The following is a 21,627-nucleotide window of genomic DNA, read 5'->3' on the forward strand; positions in this document are numbered from 1 at the left end:
TTAATAAAACTGTCATTAAATTTGAATGAATTGATATTATCGGTTACGAAACACTGGCATGAGTTTATTTTTATTGTGAAGAAAAATCTAGAGTAAATATGAATTAAATCTTTATAAGAAATCTAGCAGTCAGTATTGTAATGCAATATATCAAAATCTGTACACTGTCAATAAAATAAATGAGCACAAGCTGTCTTTCCCTATATAGAGCTTCCATTTGTGTTCTGATAGACACATACATATTTGTATTTTTTCAAAGAATGATTTACACTGGAATAAGCCATTTGAAACCATTTATATTTGCCTATTGAGAAAAAAAATAAACTTCAAAAGGATGAGGGTTGGAGCTTTTTAATTATGATGATTGGTAATGAATGAAAGAAAGCAGAAATCTCATAACTTAGCTAGTGTGAACAAGTCCAGAGTGACCCAACTCTTTCCTACCTCATCAGGAAGGCCCGCTTTCTGGGCAGGGGACCCGTGCAATCACACAGGGCCCCGCACTCAGAAGGGCTCCAGGCTCAGTTGTCGCCATCTTGAAATTCTTAATGCTTTTTGAAAGGGAAGCCCTATGTTTTTATTTTTGCACTGAGCCCTGCGAATTGCCTAGCAGGAATAAGTTTACGCCATCACCTCTCATGTCATGAGACATCGAGATTAAAGGGAGAGGTTCTGGTTAATTCCTTTTCTGCAAGTGTCCTGAGCCTTAGCTGGTTCAGGGGCCACCACCTGCACATGCCCATGAATCACCTGGACATTTGATTAAAAAGCAGATTCTGGCTCAGCATGAATGGGATGGGGCCAAAGACGCTACATTTTAGGCAAGTTCTCAGGTGATGCCAGTGCTCCTGGTCCATTCTAAGCAGTGAGTAGGTGAGTCCTACTCAAAGTGTGACATGGGCACTTGCACGGTCTCACAAACTCAGTCTGCGACAAGATGAGTATCGAAACAGCAAAAAGTTTGGCAATACGATGAGTGATTTATGTCTGAACATGTTTTTCCATTGCATTTTTCTGATTATTTTTTATTATAAAAATCAGTCCACGATGAATTCGAATTTAAAAAAATATTTGTAGACGATCTTTCCCACAGGTTCTACTTTAGATAAGAAATTGTACTTTAGATGAAAATTAGTCCGAAACCCCTTTTGTTTAACTCTTTCCTGTTAAAGTCAGTCCATAATGTCTGAAGGACTTTGTCTTGGTAACTCCAGTCCAATAAGCTCTGTGGGTCCTGCAGCCATGTGCACTTGGTTCTGAGCATCTCAGTGTCCCATAGTCCATCTGGCACCTCCTGGCTTACCAAGCCAGTGAAACACAGGACAGATATTGTCCTCATTTCACAGATGGGAAAAATAGGGTACAGAGAGCAGACATGCTGTGCACAGGATCTCAGCTACTCACCATGCCGGCCAGCCTGAGAAGCTCCGTCTCTTTCCGCTGCCTAGGGTTGCCCAGACCAGACGAGGTAGTAGGTGTTGGGCTCTCCAGGACAGGACCAGGTTCATGGGCATGTGACCTATGCAGTCACAGAGCCCATGCTTAGAAGGTCCCACACTTGGAAGGGTCCTTTGGTGGTTTTAATGCTCTATTGTAGCTGTCTTGAAATTTATAAACGTTTTGAGCATGGGGTTGTACATTTTCATTTGGCACTGGGTCCCACAAATCACATAGCCGGCCCTGCCCTAGGCCCAGGTCCCTGTGAGGACCACCCCCTGCACTGCCTGCATCTGAGGCTACTGGATGAGACCCTTGGGTTGGGGGGACACCACACCTTCCTTTCTGGTCCTCAACATCACCTCATCCAGCGCAGCATTAATTACTGGCAGCTGGATTGAACCCAAACTTTCTAAAGCACACCTCCAGGCACCCCTGTCAGGGGCAGGGCACATGGGGGAAGACACTGAAGAGCCCATGGAGCTGGGCAACTTGTTCTGCTCTTATAAAAACCAATAAAGAAAAAAATTTTTTTTAATTAGTCAATGAAGGGAAACTGACATTTATCACAAGCCTTTTACTCAACCCTGTTAGCCATCTCCTATATAATCTTCACAAGCAGCTGGAGGGAGGTACGCCTCCACCGTCTTCCAAAAGAGGAAACTTGACCCCAGAGAGGCGAAGAAACTTGCCCAAGGTCGCACAGCAAGCAAGAGCGAAGCTGAGACCGGAACCGCACGACATGGTTCCGATGCAGCCAGAGCACCCATCCCTCCAGCACCCAAACTCCTTCACAGCAGCTCTTGAAGGAAGCGAATCCACACTGGGGAACGTTTTCACTCGAGGTCCCAAGAACCTCCTGCTGAGCGCACACCTGTCTGTGGACACTTCACTGAAATGACGACAGAAGCCCAGGCTGGGACCGTGGCGAAGGAGAGCAGTGTGGGATCAGGTTTCCGCTCACACTGACCAACATATTGCCACCCCGTCTTTCTCATGAGAAGGCTTGAGGACACCACACTTGATTTTCAGAGGAAGTAAATAACCCCAAAAGGGAGAAGTGAGAAATAAATCACAGCCTCAGCCCCAAGTCGTTATGGGACATCTTTTCCACCAAGCACACTATACGAAGAAGTGTAAGATACAGTCCATTGTCCTTGAGGCAAAAGAAGAATGAAAAGATTATCAATTACAGTACCTCTCAATGGTGGGCACTTGAGGTTTCTTAGGCAGTAATTCATTTTTCCTTGAGAGGTAAGTAGGGTACTACCTCCAGGCCTTCACTCACACTGTCACCTCCCCTTAGGACACCCTTCTCTTATTTATACCTGTCAAAATCCTACTCGAGAAAACCTCCAAAGAGCAGTGGCTTAATCATGGTGGGATTTTACTTCTCTCTCACATGAAGGTGCTCAGTTCATGCTGGTGTAGCACTCCACGGTGCTGGTGGCCCCGGCTCCTTATTATTGCTCTGTCTTCCTCGGACTATAGCCTCTGCCACAAAGCCTAAAATGGCCACCTCCCTTCATCTTGACTGCAGCCTCGTGAGACATCTTGAGTCAGACCCAACCAGTTAAGCTGTTCCCAAAATCCTGATCCCAGAAACTGTGCAAGAGAAAAAAAAATAAAAAGAAGCTTATTGTTGTTTAAAGTTGTTAAATTTGGTGGGTAATTTACTATGCATCAAGGGATAAATAATATATCACGTATACAGGTTTTGGCCCATTTATTCAACTGTGCTGAGCCCCTGGACACACACGGAGGAATCAGACGTGGTTAAAGATTGCCTACCATAACACAAAGAGCTCCCGGAGGGACGGGGCAGAAGTCATGTTGTATGTGTCCTTGCCCTTAGAACACTTTCCTCACCTTCACACACAGTAGGCTCGCAGTGCCTGGCACATGGTAGGAGCTCTGCTTCCCAGAGAACAGCTTCAACCTCCTGGCTGGCCTTCTGGTAGATGAGCCAACTTGAAGATGATGAGCTGCTAATGTACAATTACCTGGCTTCTTGTCAAAAATGTGGATTCGTTCCCCAGAGGTCACTGCTTCAGTCTCTTTCCATTCTCTCATTCCATGTGCTGCCAAGAGGAAGGATATGATAACCAGGCAAGTGAGTCTTTCCCTGAGCCAGCTGCCTTTCCCTTGCCTGCAGCCAGGCCAGTATTAACGGTTGAGTCCTTCGCCACTCACCAATGGCTGCCTTTTCCTGTGGGCCTCCTTGTTCGTCCTTCATTTTGGGGGAGGGAGCAAAGAAAATGATCTTGAAGAATGATTCCCTCAAGTCGAATCTTTCTGAACCATATTGTCAGAGCAACTTGAATTATACCTATAACTCAAGGCCTTGTTTTCTTGAATTATAAAATATGCAATACTCTACTATAAATTCTACATAGCCAATTGATTTGCACACAATGCTTTTTTGCAAAACACTTGTATCTATAACCGACTTATGGTTGCAATTGATGAACAGTAAGAATGTCATAGATTAACACATTTTGTTTACAAGAATGGGTGCAACCAAAACAAAATAATAAAGACATTAGTCAGAACTTTACCCACTCATCGAGGACATGAATGACTTCTCTGCAGAATCGGACAAGAGGTTTTGAAAACCAGAAAAATATTTGCTTAATTTTTTGTGCTTTTCATAACAATGACCAAAGATATCACACACTTTTAAAAACAGCTTTTTTTCAAGTATATTGACATACAATAATTATACATTCTTAAAGTTTGCAATTTGATTAATCCTAATATATGTAAATATCCATGAAACCATAACCACAATCAAGATAATGAGTATATCAATCAACCCCAAAGGTTTCCTCATGTATGGCCTTGTTTTTCCGGTCATTTCTAGGCATACATAGTGGACACTGTTGGTTATCTACCCAACATCCCTTCTATTCTTCCTTTTCAACAGAATCTTAATTTTGATTAAGTGTCAACCCCCCAAACTGAGTGGGCAAAGGTCACCTCCAAGCCCAGGACCAAGTGTGGATCCTAATTAAACTAAGCCAGTCGGAGCATGACATGCTCCTGGTGACTGGGCCAGGCGTGTGACCTAAGTTGGCCAATCACACTACGTAGACTTCTGTTCCATGCTTTGGAGAGAAGCTTTTCTCCTTTCTTGTGGGATGGACCCAGAGAGCATGATTCCAGTCGCCACTGGAAGCTGTCTGGGAACCACAGGAGAACTAGCCTGAGTGTGAAGTCAGCACTGAGGATGTCAGAGCAGAGAGAAGGACCAACCTGAGTGACTGACAGCAGCTGAGTCCCTGATTGTTTTGCACCTGGGGCTGCCCCCATAGGCAGCTTCTAAGGTGGCTCCCAATGATCCCTGCCTCCTAGTCTTCACACCTTCAATCCCTTCCCCTTGAGTATAGACAGGGCCTGTGACTTGTTTCTGATAGGACAGGGCAAGGCTGATGGGATGTCGCTTCTATGATTAGATTACATAAGGTTGTAACTTCTTTCTTGCTAGCTGATCTCTCAATCGACTTCTCAGCTTGCACACTTTGGTGAAGTAGCGGCCTTATTGGAGATTTCCATATGGCCAAGCACTGAAGATGGCCTCTGGCCAGCAGCCAGCACAAAACTGAGGGTCCTCAAGGGACTGAATCCTGCCACCTGCCATGTGAGTTTGAACGTGGATCCTTCTCTAGCTGAGCCTTCAGAAGTGACCCAGCCCTCACCAACCACTTGATTGCAGCCTGTTGCAAAGGCAACCGTCGAAAGTGTGCCAATACTCCAAACCCATAGACGCTAGAAGATAATAAATATGTTGTTTTAAGCCACTAAATCTGGGGGTAATTTGTTGCATAGCAACAGATAACTGAAGCACTAGGTTTCAAGTTATACAAGACAATCCAGTTCCCTTGTAGTCCATCCACTTGTAGTCAGAGTTTTCTGTCGTTTACACCTAAGAGGATCCTCTTGCGACATGTCTCATCCCACGAGCATGAAATCTCCTAAAAGATGGGACTCACATAACCTCCCAGGGCCTCACTGGGGTCATAACTCGGTGGACTGGGAATTAAGGATGTTCTTGACCTTGATTTTAGCTCATCTTCTGACGACACAAAGCAGAGACAATCCTCACCGTGGCTCAGAACTCAGAAATGGAAGAGACTTTCTCTTTGGTTCCAAGTTGTTTTTATTTAGCCAACAAGAGCTTATTAAGTGCCTGCTGTTTGCAGAGTCCTCCACTGGGTATTGGTGGGAGGAATAAAGGAAAAAATTTAAAAGGAAGATGTATATTCTGCTCCCAAGGAGCCTGCAATCATGCTAAGGATAATGGAAGTATGAGAACAGGATAGTGTCTAGAAATATGTGACGAGTGCAGGTTAAGAGGGCACTGCAGTTGGGAGCAGACAGGCTTCTGGAATGGACCTTGAGTCAGAAGAACAAATGCAGCTGGCTTTCTGGGCAGGAGAGAGGTTCCCTGAGAAAGATCTCGGAAGCCTTGGGTTTCCGCTACAGGAATGGGCGGGGCTGGTCCAGGGGCAGTGGGACACCCGATAAGAAGCTTCCTGATAATTCAGGTTGGGGGCTGCTGTGGAAGCTTTGTGGGGTGTCTCCTCAGCTCATGAGCGCCCCCCCCACCTCTCTCTCTGAGACTGCCTACTCCTCATGGCCAAGATTATCCTTCCAGAAAATTAGGAACTGAGGCCGAGACATGCAAACTTCACGTTTGGGGCTGGTCTGTCTGCAGAGACAAGGGAAGAAAGATAGAGATGTGAAGAAAGGTTGGTGAGGGAGAATCCCAGAGAGCGGAGCTGAAGGCAGCCTACGTGGTTCCCGGGAAGAGACTCCGCATTGATGCTTTAGAAATCTGAGACTGTCCTATAGAAATCCAGCTTTTCAGATTTTTTGTTGTTTTGTTTTCCTTGTAAGGCCTGTATGCCCAGGCCCTCATTCAGCTGGGCAGTTGCCGGTGAGAGCTGAGACAGGCTGTGGCTTTCTCCAGAGCCTGGTTCCCAGGTCACCCCAGCCCTGACCAAGCCGGTGCAGACATTTTGTTCCCCCACTGACCCCTGAAGATACTGATTGATTTTGCAGTAATAAAGCTCCCTCCCACCCCCTCTTTTTAAAGATTTCTCCAAAGTAACAGGAAATGGAGACACGTGGACTTTGGTGGGGTCAGAAGAAGATGGAAGAAACTGCAGAAATAGCTGTTTTCTGTATCTATTTCTGCAAACCAAACTATCCCAAACAGCAACCATTTTATTCTATTTCATGGTTTGACCAGTCAGGAATTCAGGCAGGGCCTGGCTAGTGATTCTCCTGCTCCATGTGACATTGAAAGAGGTATTTAGCTAGCAGATGGATTGGTCTAAAAGAGCCAAGATGGCTTCGCTTGCATGTCTGGTGCCTTGGCTGATTTGCCCAAGGTTCTCAGCCAGAGGCTGAGTAGGATGTGAACCCAGTTGGTCTGATTCCATAGCTTTGCCCTCCTGCAACTCCCCTCGCCCCTTCTCCATATCCCAGGAAACTGACCCATAGGGACCCCACACCCATAGAGACTGACCAATGGTCTCCCACACTTTCTGGGTCCAGCTGACTCTGGTGCTTGGGGGGCCCAGGGCAAAAAATTGGAAGGAGGGAGGAGAGCCAAAGCATTTATTTTCCTGGTTACCTCCCTCGGGGTCACCATGAGCTGGCTATGTCCCCGAATGGAGGTTCCTGCCTTGCTCCTAAGCCCTAGTGGTCTTTCTACAGGACAGGACTCTGCTTCTGGGTCTGGTAACCACTCTCCGTGTTTGAGCTAAGGAAGGTAACAGGTCTGAGGGTAAAAGCACCCTGCCTTGTACTTCCCCATCTACACATTTATTAAACTCTTCTCAAATTATCCTAATCAGAAATGCCGTTTGTTTCCTGTGAGATCTGACCGCTACCTGAAGGACCTTAGTCATAGTACAAATAAGAGCTAATGCGTATTGAATACTTGCTGTATGCCGGGCTCTGTTCTAAGCCCTTTCCCTGCATTAGCTCATGCAACATTCACAGGCACCCTGCGAGGCAGGCACTATGAATATCCCATCTCACAGAGGAGGAAACTGAGACAAAGAGAGGTGAAGTAAGCTTGCCTTATGTTACGCAGCCTACGCAGCCACGAAGTGGCAGAGCTGGGATTCGAACCCCAGTGACTTTACTCAAGCCCCTGCTCTCATCAAACACTCTACACAGTAGGGGAATTTCTGTCGCAAAAACACGCTGTTTCCCCAAAGGCTCTTATCGAACTCAGAGCATTTCTGTGGGGGAGGGGAGGGGAGGTTGAAAAGCAAGCCTGCGCTGTGAGACTTTTCTCTTCAATAATTGTCCCCAGAAACTCCAGGGAGGCTAGGAGTCGACCTCATAAAAGTGACCTTCCCCTGAAAATTCCCACACTCCTCCTCACCTGTGTGGTGGAAGGACGCAGCTGAGGAGCATGCGGACCCCATGAGGACCCCAGACGTGCAAACCAGCCTCTTATGCTTTGGGGCAATAAGCTGAAGAGTTTACCTTTCCATTCCTGTGGTCCCGCAACCATGGACATTCTCCGGACCCAGCAAGGAATGGAGAGAGGGGCTGCAGTTAAGGAGAGCCCGAGCCTTTCGGTGACAACTAACAGCTGACTCAGACTGTGTTTGAGTTTTTAAAAAAAGAAAGGAAAAAAGGACTGTATTGGTTCTTGTAACTGAGATGTCTAATGGTGCAGCCAGCTTGAAGCATATCAGAATCTAGGCCTCAAAGGATGTCACCAGGGCAGTCTCTCTCTGTATTGCTTTATTCCATCTTGGCTTTCTTCTTGAGTACAATTTTACCGCATGGTGGTCCTGCTAGCTATTGGGCTGCCCCAAGTTTATGCTCTCCCAGCTTAATGCCAGCTTGGAGTAGGGGGAAGATCGCTGCCAACAAAAAGCCCCAGAGAAGGATCTTACTGGCCCAACTTGGGTCATATGCTCATCCATAAACCAATTGCTGTGCCCAGTAAGTGTAGGGCTCTGATTGGCCAGACCAGAATCATGTGTTCCCTCTCAAATAGGAGGAAGGGGTTGTTATCTCCACCTGAACTCAACTGGGGAGGAGTGCTCCATAAAGGAACATTAGCGATTGGGGTATTATTAACAACAAAGAGAGACAAGGGTAGAGGGAAGAAGCTTGCAGACTTAAATAGCAGTTACTTCCCAACAGGAGTCCTGAGAGAAGAGGCGGGTACGAGGACTTGGGAGTGAAATGGGGGACCCCGGAAGGGGGCTGAGGGCAAGCTTGGCAGAGGCTACAACCAAGAGTGCCTGTTCAGATTTCTGGAATCTTGACAACCTCCCCTTCGGTCAGTTACTACTGTGGGGGAAGAAGAAACTTCCCTCTATCCTCCTAGGTTCTTTGGGTGGGTCTGATAATTAAATCTACAGGAGACAGATTTACAGATTTACATAACCAAATTTAATTACATACTTACGCATGGGAACCCCACGTGCACAAGAGAGTCAGAGACTCTGCACGTATGGGAGGTTCAGAGACAGAAAGGGAAAATGAGGTATATATGACATTCTGAGCTAAGGATAACCTTGGGGCTTCAAAGAGAAGAAAGTCATTGCAGGACGATAAGAAGAGTAGATATTCAGTATTTAGATGTTTGCCCCGTACTATGGAGAGATCAAAAAAGTTATCTCTAATAATCTCTTATTACGGGCAAGGCTTCTAATTTAAATTCTTCTAGGTAGTTTGGGGAGGGGTGGCTGAAGTTTCTCTTGAGCCCACAGGGTCTCAGTTGTCTTTTGCTCAAAATAATCACATACCAGAGAGGTACACCATTGGTGACTCGTTCTGAGCCCCTACACTAGCCGTACGGTCATGCTGGGGCTTCCTTTCATGTTCTCGCCTGAAGAATTCTGTCTTCGCAGAGCAGGTGAGCAGTGGGCCTTGTGGAGGCCTCTGTGGGGACATGGTGAGAGCCTTGGTGCTGATCACAAGGAACCCAGGCTCTGAAGGGTTTGTCCTGAGTTTCTCAGCAGTGGCCCAGGGAGCTGAAGAAAACTCTCATTTGGGGAGAACGTGGAAGAGTGGGGTTACTCACAATCCAGATCAGCCTAGAAAGGCCTGAAGGACTGTCTATCCAGGTGCGATAGTTGGACAGACCTTGTCTCTGAAGCCTGGGGAGGCTTGGGAGTGGCCAATGGGCTTGTTTTAGCAACAGCAAAGGGCTGATAATGGCAACCTGCAGCAGGTGCCACATTTGTACTCATCGCTTTTGCAGATGAGCGAGCTGAATTCCTAGGAGGTAACTTGTCTGAAGCTACTCAGCTGGAAGTTCCCTGGGGTTGGATTTGGACACAATTCTGTGCTCATAGCCTGTGTTTCTAAGCAGGGAGCTACAGTCCTCTCCAGGGAGATGTGGAGATGATTCCCACCCAGGGAGGGAAGAGTTTAGCCTCTGGAGGAAATGAAAGGTCGATGAGGCATGGTTATAAACTAATGAGGGGGCCTTCAGAAATCTGAGTTAAGCAGGAAGTGGGGTGGCTGGAGCAGTCAGGGCGGCCTCTTAGAGGCAATATTTTTTAAATAATAGTTTGCGATATAATTCCCATAACATACAATTCACCCACTTAAAGTGTACAATTCAACATTTTCAGTATAGTCCCAAAGTTGTGCAACCATCACCACAATCAACGTTAGAACATTGACTTCTCCCCCAAAAGAAACCCCGCAATCAGCAGCAGCTGTTCCTCATCCTCCCCTCTTCCCCCGGCCTTTAGCAAACACCAGTTTACTTTCTGTGTCCATAGATTTGCCTACTCTGAACATTTTATATAAATAGAATCCTACAATACGTGGTCATCTGTGACTGGCTTTTTTCACTTAGCGTGATGTTTTCCCAGTTCATTCACGTTGTAGCATGTATCAGTACTTCATTCATTTTTATGGCCTAACAATGTTCCAGTATATGGATATACCACATTTCGTTCATCGCTTCATGACTCGATGGACATTTGGGTTGTTTCCACTTTTTGACGATTAGGAATAATACTGCTACGATCACTCATGTACAAGGTATTAGGAATAAATACTGCTAAAATCACTCATGTACAAGGTATCGTGTGAACCTATGTGTTCCTTTCTTTGGGGTGTACACCTAGGAGTAGAATTGCTGGGTCATGCGGTAACTCCATGTTTTACCTTTTGAGGAACTGCCAGACCGTTTTCCAAAGTGGCTGCACCACAGGACATTCCCACCAGGAGGCTGTGCTTTTAATGTGTGTCCAGATGGGGATTCTTTTCTAATTTCTGCCGGGTCAGTTCGGTGGAAAGGTTAGGAAAGGCGGGGAGGAGGGTGGGAGGAGAGAGCAGCAGGGGAGGGAGGCCTCGCGAGGGTCCTGCCTGCACCTCAGCTTACTGTGTGGCCTCAGAGAGTTACCTCCTCTCTTCACATCTTACAGTTTTCTTATCTATAAAATGAAGGCACTTGACCGGAATGTCTCCACGGGGGACCATTTGGGCTCCCAGAGACATTTAGTAATGGCTGGAGAAATCTTTATTTATTACAAGGAGAGGATGATGCTACTGGTACCCAGAGGTTTGAGGCCAGGGATGTCGCTAATGTCCTACTACGCACAGGACAGCTCCGACAACAAAGCATTATCTGGCCCCAAATGTCATTAGCTGAGAAACCTGGCATTAGGTGGAGAGACTCCATAGTGTCCAGTCCTGCCCAGTCAATGGGAAATGCTCTGAGGGCAGCCCAGGCTCAGGAGGCATTTTCGAGTGTCCAGGCACTTAGAAAGGGGGTCTCCCGGTCCCACCGGGGTTGCCGTGGACGTGTATTTGTGCGAGCTGACTGGCCTTCTCCCTCTGCTTCCATCTAGTTGTGGTACCCAGGATAGGTGAATTAGGTGCCTGGCTTGGCAGATGAACAGACTGTCTTGAGAGGGAGTGAGTTCATCATCCGTGGAGACATCCAAGAGGAGGCAACGTGGCCACCTGTCAGGAACGTGGAGGAGGCGCCCGCTTCTGGTCTGGGGCTGCCCATGGGCGGGAGTGTCCTGCGCAGAGCTCTTGACCTCCCCACCTGCGGGTCGCGGTCACGGCCACGGCGGGCGAGAGCCGGGAGCGCCTGCCTTCCACCGCCACGCTTCTTCGCCGAGTTGGAGACTTTTCTCTAAGTTTCCCTCCCGGCTCTCCGCGAGCCGCGCGGGCCGCAGCGGCGCAGGCAGCACCGAGCGGTCCGGCCCCGGTGCCCGGCGCCTGGTCCCGGCACCGCCCGCCGCCAGGCCCGGCCCCCGGGGCGCGGCCGCCCAGCTTCCCTGCGCCCAGGGGGTCTCCGGACCGTGAGCCGCCGCCGAAAGGCTTTTGACAAAACAAAACCTTGACCACCAAGGCCAGCCTCTTCCTGAAAGCCCCGCTCGCTCCGATACAGGAAGTGGCGGGGAGCGAGCGCCCCAGAGCGCGGCGGCGGCGGCGGCGGCGGCGCCCGCCCGGGCCCCTCCCCAGGGCCAGCACCAGGGACATGCGGGCGCCCGGAGCACGGCGGCCCGCGCCGCCCGGCGCCTGAGCCCCTCGGTTCGCCGTCCCTGACCTGCCGGAGGCATGATCCGACGGGCCGGGGCGCCCGCGCGCGAGGACCCCGCGGGGTAAGTCCGGGGCCAGCGCCCCCTCCTCCCTGGGTGTCCCCGGACCCCAGCTCCTCCGTGTCCTGGCCGTCTCACCCCACTTCCCCACCCCACCCCCCACCCCGAGAGTGCTCGGAGCTCCGGGAGGAGCCCTGGCTGCGGGACCTCGGGGTGTCAGGCTGAGACGGAGCCCCTGGCTATACCGCCAAGGCCAGACCCCGGTTCTGCGCGGAAGGGGGGCGGCTCTGGTGACTTGCAGGACCCGAAGATTTGGCTAAACTTTCAAGCCCAGAGGTCGCTCTCTGAAAAACCAGCCCCCGAAGTTTGGCGGCGTGGCAGGCGGGTGCAAGAAGGGCATCCCTACCTGTCAGAGCCGGGGCGCAGGGGCTGCGGACGTGGCTGGTCCCCGGGCTCCTGTCCCGCCTGAACTTTGGATGCAAATACCAGCGATCGGCGCGTCGCTGGCCTCCCGCACCCACCGCTCTGCCTTTGTCCCCGCGCGTCCTCCCGCGTCGGCGCCGGGCAAGACGTGGGGTGGGTGGGGAGCCGGGGTCCCCGCAACTTCGGGCGCCCGTCGCCCGGCAGCTGACCAACCTGCCTAGACTGAGGACACACCGGAATCCCCTCCCCCGCTCCTCTGGCGGGTCCGGGGACCGCGACCTTCGGACCGGCAGTCGCCACGCCTGATGCTTGGGGAAGGACCAGGCGCGTTCCGGCTGAGCGTGGCCTGCGGCATCCCTGGGGAGAAGGCGCAGCTTGGAGTGCGTGAAGCCGAACCGGTTTACGAACGGGGGTTTCTAGTGTCTAATTTAATGTCCCCTACCCCCACAGTGCTCTGGGCGCGCTCCGGCAGGGTCTCTTCCTCCCCGCTCCCAGCCCAGAGAGATTCCTGGGAGAGCTTCCAGGAGCGTCCAGTCCGCAGGCAGTTTCCTGGGAAAAACTCTTAGAACCTTTCTGGGTGCCAAGGTTGATGGGCGCCTCTGGGAGCGCCATTCAGGGTTTTTGGTTTAAAAGTCCCGGGGCCTACTTCTGTGCTGGACACCCAGCCGCTACCTGGCCTCGCTCCGTGACCTCGGCTCGCAGGGCCTCGGTGGTTCGCTCTGCGAAACGGGAGGATTGGGCCGATCTTATGCAATCCCGAATTGGGGGGCAGTGGAGGTGACTCCCACTCTGGTGGGAGGGATTGCCTGGAGGGCCCTTAAGTTCATTTAGATCTGAATGCTTCCCTTCTCCCCGCCCCACCCCCATCGCCGCCCCAGTCCGGAAATTCTACACGCATGTTTTCCCTTGGAAGTGACCTCTGGAAAGACAAATGCCATCCAGTGGGAGGAACCGGGAATTACTTTAGGGACAGGGCGCCCCAAGGGCAAGTATCTGCCACACCCAATATTGCAGGGTAAAGCCTGCCAGGAGGTGTTTTATTTTATTTTTCTAGTGAGAAGAGGGGCTTTTTTTCTGGGAGGAAGGTATCCTGACCTTTCCAATTCCCATTTCCCCCCAGGGATGACCTAGCCTGACTCACTTCCTCTTCCCTTTCTTTGTTCATTACTGGGCCAGTTATTCAACATTTCTCTGCCTCAGTTTACTGACCTATAAAATGAGGGCCAGTAGTAGTAACTACTCCTTATGGTTGTTTTAAGGATTAAATGAGATAATGCATGAAGAGGATAGTGCTCCTTTGCCTTAGGGTAAAAACTCTTATTGTTGGTATTATTGCTATCAATTTTTTTAGTGCAATCTCTCTGTTTGCCGGCAGTTTAACCTTGAACAAAAGACCTAGCCTTTGCCTCAGCTGTCGATGGGGTAATAGTAACACCTACCGATAGGATTGTTATAAGGATTGGATGAGTTAACCAGCTCAGGCCTTCTTAGAGCAGTTCCTGGCCCATCCTGTTAAATGAATATTGGTCCGTTGCTGAAAATGCCGCTTTATTTAAGAGGATCTTTTGGATTGGAAGGGTTCCTAGACAGCATTTCATTTAACCTTGTACCTGGTACAGGAATACCTTTGACAACATTCCTGAAAGGTCCTCGCATACCTCCAGTGACAGAGCTCACCGCCACTGCGCCAACCCTTCTGACGAGCAGATAGATATCTAAGAAAGGAATTCCCAAGCTTGAGTTGCGGCCTGCCTCCCTCTAACTTCTACCATTTGAGATGCTGTTCTCCCTCAGGAGCCCAACCCTTCTTGACTCTCAAGTGCTGGAAGGCAGTTCTCAGGTGCACCTCCCGCATCCCTTGTTCCCTGGGCTGCACACCTGCATTACAAGGATGATGAGGAGCAAGCATCTATGAGCTCCCCACCCCCACGCCCCCCCATACCCAGCTGGGTCCCGGGTCCTCGGTTGAGCTCAGCTGTCCACTCTTACCTCCCAAAGCCTCCTCCTTGCTGGCGGGAGATGGATATTGAGAGTTCAGACAGCTATGGGAATGTCACCCACTCTCACTCCCCAGGGGCTAGGATGGTGTCACTTGAGTGTCAGCTCCTCAGAATAGGAGTGTGAGGATCTTGGCAAGCAAGCTCTGTCTACTTGTTGAAGAAGTCGGCTGGAGAGAAAGAAAATGCAGACAGGCTGCTTATCAAGTGTCTGCATTAGGTGGAGGCAGGGGGGAGCCCAGCATTAAACCAAACTCCTGCCTGCTTGCAGCTGGCATTCCTAGGAGAAGATGCAGAAAGGGATGTGGTTGACCTGTCGGGAACTGCGAGGCCAGCGAGGTTGGAGTGGCGTGTGGGAGATGAGGACAGGAGAAGGCTGGTCGGGTCGGGGAAGGCTTTGGGGACTGCTCTGAGGGAGCCAGGGGCCTTGAGTGGGGTGCGCACAGGAGGGCCACCTGACTTGGTTTGGGGCTGTACTGAGGCCAGACAGGAGGGGAAACAGAAGCAGAAGCGGGGAAGCCCGCAGGCAGGTTCCTGCCGTGGCGGGGGGAGAGGGCTGGTGGCCGGAACCGAGGGGGAGTGGAGATGTGAGAAGCTGGAGCCCAGGAGGTGCTGGTGGTGGAGGGACATGGGGGGGGGGCGGCTGAGGATGACTCTGGTGAAGCCGTGACGGGTAAGGGGCCGGATGCCGAACTCCATGGAGGGTCCCTGAGTGCTCAGAGCCCACGCTTTCATATGTTGGATAAACTGAGGGTCTGCTTAAGATGCCATTTGAAAAAGGATTCCACTTTTGGAAAAAATGTCGTCATCACAGACCTAATTCAATCCCCTAATTTAATGACAAGGAGATGGAGACCCTCAAAGACGAAGTGCCTCAGCTGAGGTCTTGGGAGCTGGAGGTGGAGCTGGGTCTAGAACTCAGGGCCCCTAAGCCTGGGCCGTGCAAGGGGCCGCGTGGGCAAGACCCCGGGGTGTGGGAGAGCCCTGGCTTTCTGTCTCACGCCTGACCTAATGCAAGGGTCCCACTGAACGCCTTGAGGTGACCCACTCAACAACTCCAATGTCTAAGACAGAGGGTTCTTCCGAGGTGGGGCCCACCCAGAGCAGGAACCAGTGATGAATGCAGAGTCCCAGCTGCCAGCTCCAGCTCTGCCCACTGGCCTGGGCCTCCTTGCTTTCAGGGGCTAATGCTCCTAGGTGGTTCTGGTTGGCACTCAGCTGGGGGACCACTCCCTTCCAGACCTTAAGAGACTCTGGCCCATGGGCAATGGGGCTTTTACCTCAGCAGCTCATGCCTGTACTCCTGGGCCTTGAGAAGCCCCAGTGTACTCCCTGGGAAGCAGGAAGGAGTACAGGGCGTGGGGGCACAAAGCCTACTTGGGATGTGGGAGTCTCTGCACGCTTGTCCCCGCGGCCCTCCTTCCCATCTCCCCCACCACTGATAAGCCCTATCCTGGGCCTGGAGCCCCGTTTAGTGATCTTTTCTGAGGCAGCAAGTGTTGCAAGCTTAAAATGTTACCGGGACACCAGCATTTTAATCCAGGAGATCGAGAAATCAAACACAGAAGCCAGCCAGGAACAAATGTGACTTTTGAAGGGCGAGCCTCCCCGGAGCTCCATTTTGCAGACAGAGACCTGAGCGGGCCTGTGGTACCTCCCAGCCATGATGTCAGCGCAAAGGACAGGAAAGCGCACGTGGCAGACAACCACAGACGCCATCCTACCCGCCCCTCGCAGATTCCACTGTCACTAAGTGATTCCCCCTTGAGTGAGACTCATCTCCTCGGTCCCCTCAGCTCCTGTCATCCAGGCAGTGACGATTGAGCAGAACTGGGTGGGCAGAACTGAGGAGGAGGGGACAGGCTCAGGGGAGAGAAGCACCGGAGCAAAGGCTTGGAGGTGAGAGAGTGTGGCGTGGGATTTGGAGGGAGAGAGGGGGAGTCTGCACCCCATTATCAGATAACGGGGTTTGAGGGAATGAGGAAGGCGAGCGTTGGCCTGGGAAAGACTGATGGAAAATGGCAAGAATAAGAAGGGGGAACCCACGGGGCCTACTCCAGGGGCTTGGGGGCATCTTTGTGCCTAAAAGAGCCCCGATCTGGGGGAAGTGACTGAAAAAGAACCCAAACTTCTCATTGCCCCCCTATCGGCCCTCCATTACGGAGTTACCTCTAGAAGGGAGTGAGGGGCCAGGAGCCATCTTGTTCTTGGCAAGTCAGCTCACGGTGCTGCTCTAGAGAAGCGAAAAACCCTTTAACATCATGCTTTGTTTAGATTATTAGACAGCCAGCTCTAGAACTTTCATCTGATGCGGCTATTACCCTGAAACTGCAATTTATCTTACGTCCTAGCGGTGTCCAAAACATGGGTGTTTTCTTTAGTAGTGGAGCTAAAGATGAAAACCGCAACTTCAATGACTTTTCTAAATTATCGATCTCTTCTCCATCCCCCAACCCCAACCCTAAATAAGCCCCACTGGTGGTGTGAAAATCACAGAACGCAGCTGCTCCAGCTGCTATTGAGGTACCTCGGGCCAGGCGAGGAAAGATGAACATCCCCCCCATGGTCCCCTTAGGTGCCATGATCTCATATTTAAAAGACCCCTCAAGAACTCCCTGCCCTCCATGCCCCACTCCAGTCCTGCATGAAGCCAGTGCACAGCTTCACTTTTTCCGTCCCTGACATGCAGAACTGCCACAGCCTCCCCACCTTTGCCCATGATGCTGCCACCTCCTCCAGGAAGCCTTCCATCCACACCAGTTCACAGATATTTCTCCTTTATGAATACTCAGAAAACTTTTGCATGAACTATTTATTTGCCTAGCAATTTTAGAGAAGCGAAAAACCCTTTAACATCATGCTTTGTTTAGATTATAAACTTCCAAATAAAAGCGATCAGATCTTTTAGCTTCATATCTTTCTGTCCTGCACACAGTTGGTACTCAATAAATGCTTGAGGATGCTGATAAACTAAATGGGATTTTAAAAACCACCTCACAGCCTTCTCTCTTGTGTCTCTCTTGTGAACTTCTGGAACTATTTGCAAGGTGGGGCCCCAGAGGAGTTGCCCAGGCCTGGGCAGCGAGGAACCCGGCTCCCCTTCTGCAGCGGGTGGCAAGCCCCCTGGGGCCACCGCAGCCCTCCCTCAGTCTGGAGCATGGAGGGTGGCCAGCCACCCAGGAAATTGAGTAGGGACCCAACATAGCCCCACTGCCTTCATTGTATCCTCCCCGGCTGAGCTCCCCTCGCTTCTCTGGGACAGAGGCTGGGAGAAGGTGAAGCCAGCTCACAAACGCATACTGCATTCTTGGCTGAAAGAATGGATTTAGCTGGATGTGCAGGTTCTGGGAGAACCCTGGCTGGGTCAGTGGGTCCCAAATGCCGGTCTGTGGTCCACTGAGAACCTAGGAAAGTAATGGTGTTGTTGTCGTTGTGTGTGTGTGTGTGTGTGTGTGTGTGTGTGTGTGTGTGTGTGTCTGTGTGTGTGTGGTAGCATGCATATCAGCCAAGGCTGACGAACAATCTTTTCTGTGCAGAGCTTCCTTCTTGCTGAGATTAGGTCTGATTGCTGTATGAAGCCTCTTTTCTTTTAGGAAATGATTGGGTAAGTTGATGGAGGTGGTTAGTTTTTAATGTCTCTTTGGCAAAATAAAAGGTTACCGAAGGAGAATCTGAGGTACAGTGCTCCAGTCCTTAAGTGGGATTTATCCGTTTTGTCCCCACGTCCCTGCACCGCCCTGTCCCTGCCATCTGCCTGGCAATTAGAGTCGGCCTAATTGTACCGTCCTGTGCCGATCTGGAAGATGCTTGGGGACTTACTTGCTGTAGGGTATCAGTGGGACTGGAGGATATCTTTAAGGTCCCCTCTGGTGATTTGGGATTATAGTCTAGGAAGCAAGTTTCTTCCTCTCTGGGCCTCAGTTTCCCCATCGAAATGAACTCAGTGATCTGTAAGGTCCCTGTTTGGTCTGACATTCAGTGATTCCCCGAGTTCCTGGCCAGCAGGCAGCAGAAGCTGGTATCCTAAAGCAACAGTTGACTCCAGGGGGTTGAAGCGCCATTCAGAGATGAGGCAGTGCTCGTCCTCCTGAAGCCTGGAAGGGCAGCCTGTGGAACAGTCTAGAACGTACAGGTGTACTTTCATAAGAAACAAAGACCCAGAAAGGAGACTTCTGGGTCATTGCCCTGACTAAGTGCCTGGAGGGAACTGTGTTTTCACTGTTGCGGGTTTATTTTTGAAAAACTAGTTTTGAAAAAAAAGTGTCGTTTTAGGGAGTCTGCTTTGGGGAAAGGCCCCTGGCTTCCTGGCAGAACTACCTGGCAGGCTGGATGGTGAGCTGGGAAGGTTACGGGAGAACAGCCTCTCTGGGTGTGCTTGGTCCATGAAGGGGAGCCTCCTCTGGCCATTTGGTGAGGGAGCTGTTGGGATCTCGGACAGCCTCACGTGGTGTGGATCCTGCCTGTGAAGGCTGCTGCCGTCAGGGCAGGGGGAACGGGTACCAAGGGAAGGCCCTGCAAGGGAGGGCCACACAGGCACCAAGCTGAAGGAAGGAGCTCCCTGCCAGGCGGGTGGGGCCTCCCCACAGCACACCCAGTGATGCCCCCAGAAGACCAGCCCATCCCTGTGTCCCTGTGCAGGCGGGGGCAGCTGAGGACACCGTGTGCCTCCTCCCACTGTACACACACACACACACACACACACACACACACACACACACTGTTATACTGTGAAACCAGCCCCTTCCCTCAGCCTGGGTGCCCACAGGTTGGCGGGGAGGGCCTTACTGACTCCACACCTGTGTGGCTGTCAGCCTTAGATCTTCAATAGAAGAACCTGGAAACCGCAGTCATGGCCATTGCCTCTGGCTCTCCCTGCCTGCCGGAAAACCCTGTGTGCAGCCTCAGGTACATCTCTCTACGGGGCGGCGGGCGGGTAGGGGTAGGGGGGAAGCGCTGGGAGGAGGCTACCCCAGGGCCTGAAACAGCTCTGGTGGTCAAGAACTTCAAAAGTGACGGCAAAGCCTCTCGCCTCCATCTTGCCAGCAGCTCCTAGGGAGGTCCCTGCCCGGTCTGTATACGTCTGAAAGCATGAATCCGCTTGCTTTGAAATGTCGGTTCCCTTTCAGAAGAGAAGGCCTGGGGAGCGGTTGTGGTCAAGACCTGTCACTGGCTGTACACACCGCTGCAGCACACACTCAGGCCACATCCTATGGGGTAACTGCGCCAGGCTGAGGGCAAGGCCCCTGCAGTCTCAGCCCCAGGCTGGGCACAGTGACAGCTTCCCCAGAAGCTGGCTCCACCCACAACCTGGAGCCCAGGGGAGCTAAGGAGGCCAGGGTGAGGCCTATGAGCCGGTTGGTGAGAGGCTGCCCTACTGGGCTCTCCTATGGGACGTTTCCTTCCACAAAGGTGGCCCCCATTTTGTCGTTGTCTCTGGGATCTTTATCAAAGCCAAGAACTTTTTATTCTCTAGTTAAGAGATGGGACTTCAAATGCCAAACACCAGCCTCACTCCATGACTGACATTCCATACGAGGTGTCAGGGCCGAACAAAGAGCCTGTTTTCTGAAGACGGAAAGAGGAGAGTGGGAGGAGAGAGACAGCTCAGCAGAGGGAGAGGGGACCACATGGTCGCAGAGAACCCTTCCCTCCTGCGCAGATTGTCCCAGGACTCCACTGTTCCCCGGGTCCTAAGCATGCTTCTTCACCCACTTGCAGAAACAAAAGAAATACAGGACTTTGCATCTGAAATTCAGTTTGGTGATCCCTGGTTAACAGAGCAAGCTGTCAAGGAGGAATTCCCTGGGGACCTCTTTCCCCGACCTCCATGTCCCCAGCTTCCTTAATCTCAATCAGTGTCAGAGGTCGATACTGCAGATTTCTCTAGGGATACTGCAATTCAAACTGAGGACTTAGCTCTCTACCGATGGCAACCGATGACAGCATTTATTATGCTTGCCTCTTTCCGCTCTTGACATTTTTGACAGAGCATCCATCTAAAACACATTCATTGATTCTTTTCTCAGTGAATGTCTTTCTCATGCATCCTCACCCACCCACCCATCCATCCATTTACCAAACATATTTTGGACGTGTAGGAGTTTACGGTTTACTAGGGAAAATAGTAAATATGCACATAATTAAAGTACAGGGCACTATATAAACATATGCTGAGGCTCCATTACACTTGGCCGTGGTGAGCAGGAAGGACCCCCTGGCAGAGGTGGCATCTGAATTGGGTCTTGAAGGATGAGTAGGATTTTAATAGCTGAAATCAGGCATATGCAGAGAAAGATATCTCAGATAGAAGAAAAGCACAATGCGGGGAAGTAGGGAATAACAAATTGTGTGTGGGAGCCCAGAAGGGCCTGGTTTGGGTCCCAGGGAAGAAGGTGTGTGGTGGGTCTAGAAAGCTGTTGAGGCCCACCTGGCTGCAGGTGGAAGAGTTTGGGTTTTCTCAAGAAGACCACAAGTCTGCTCTCCCACTCAGAGCTGGGCAATCCTGGTCAAGTCACTGCACCTGTATCTGCTAGGTCACCTTTCTCCTCCTCCTCTGCCAAGTGAAGACACAATCCCTGCCTCACAGAGTTGTTGCCATGGTTACATAAGAGGATGTTAGCTGTTTGGGCTGTGAGACCAGTTGGGGGCTGTTACTTGTATATGTCAGGGATGTGTGTGTGTTTGCGTGTGTGCACTGTTGATCTTCCAAAAATATATATATATCTGAAAAAGTTCACACGCAGACCTACAAAAATAGTGAAATTTAAAATATCAACCATATTAACGTCTTTGAAGCTGTACCCAGTCCAGCTGCATGTTTACTGAATCTCGATCTTTGTATGCACAGTTTTGATCTGTGTGTACATGTTAATTTATGTTCCTCTTTTTTCACTGGGTGTTATTTCCTCTATGCGTCTCTACATGCCATACTGAGGACATATGTTACCTACCTACCATCTTTGGTGGCTTCATCATATTATGATCATTTTAATGATTGGAGTAAGTGGTAGACATCTGTCAACTTCTTTCCAAGTCCCCTCTGTTTTAAATAAAGCTCCTGAACACTTTTGTGGTCTAAGATTTGGGACTATTTCCTTGAGATCTATCACCATCCTAAAATATTTGAGTTCCAGAGTGAGGCAGAGCCTGATGGTTGGCGCCTGAATTTTAGTTGGTATAAATTTTAGCTAAACACTTTTCATTTTCCTTGCAGCTAG

The 21,627-nt window shown here is 50.6% G+C and overlaps 1 protein-coding gene and 1 long non-coding RNA gene across 3 annotated transcripts in view; one reads left to right on the top strand and one right to left on the bottom strand.

Annotated features, from left to right (window-relative positions):
- Positions 1 to 169: 169 nt before the first annotated feature.
- Positions 170 to 12,853, bottom strand: LOC120619625 (uncharacterized). 2 transcript variants are annotated; one of them, XR_005657581.1, is made up of 3 exons: positions 3,307 to 5,203; positions 2,766 to 3,042; positions 170 to 2,593 (listed from the first exon to the last, which is right to left on the bottom strand). It is a non-coding gene; the product is annotated as an uncharacterized LOC120619625 (long non-coding RNA). The 2 variants fall into 2 exon arrangements; XR_005657580.1 differs by adding an exon at positions 12,397 to 12,853 and having other exon boundaries at positions 171 to 3,042; positions 3,307 to 3,667.
- A 5,547-nt stretch (positions 12,854 to 18,400) lies between these two features.
- Positions 18,401 to 21,627, top strand: part of RIN3 (Ras and Rab interactor 3) — a 100,063-nt gene continuing 96,836 nt past the window's right edge. The window contains exon 1 of the mRNA XM_039884056.1: positions 18,401 to 19,315. Coding sequence (XP_039739990.1) covers positions 19,260 to 19,315 — 56 coding nt within the window. The 5' untranslated portion in view covers positions 18,401 to 19,259. The remainder of the gene's footprint in view (positions 19,316 to 21,627) is intronic.

This window comes from Pteropus medius, unplaced genomic scaffold (assembly GCF_902729225.1).
Source record: "Pteropus medius unplaced genomic scaffold, Ma_sr-lr_union100, whole genome shotgun sequence".
NCBI lineage: Eukaryota > Metazoa > Chordata > Mammalia > Chiroptera > Pteropodidae > Pteropus > Pteropus medius.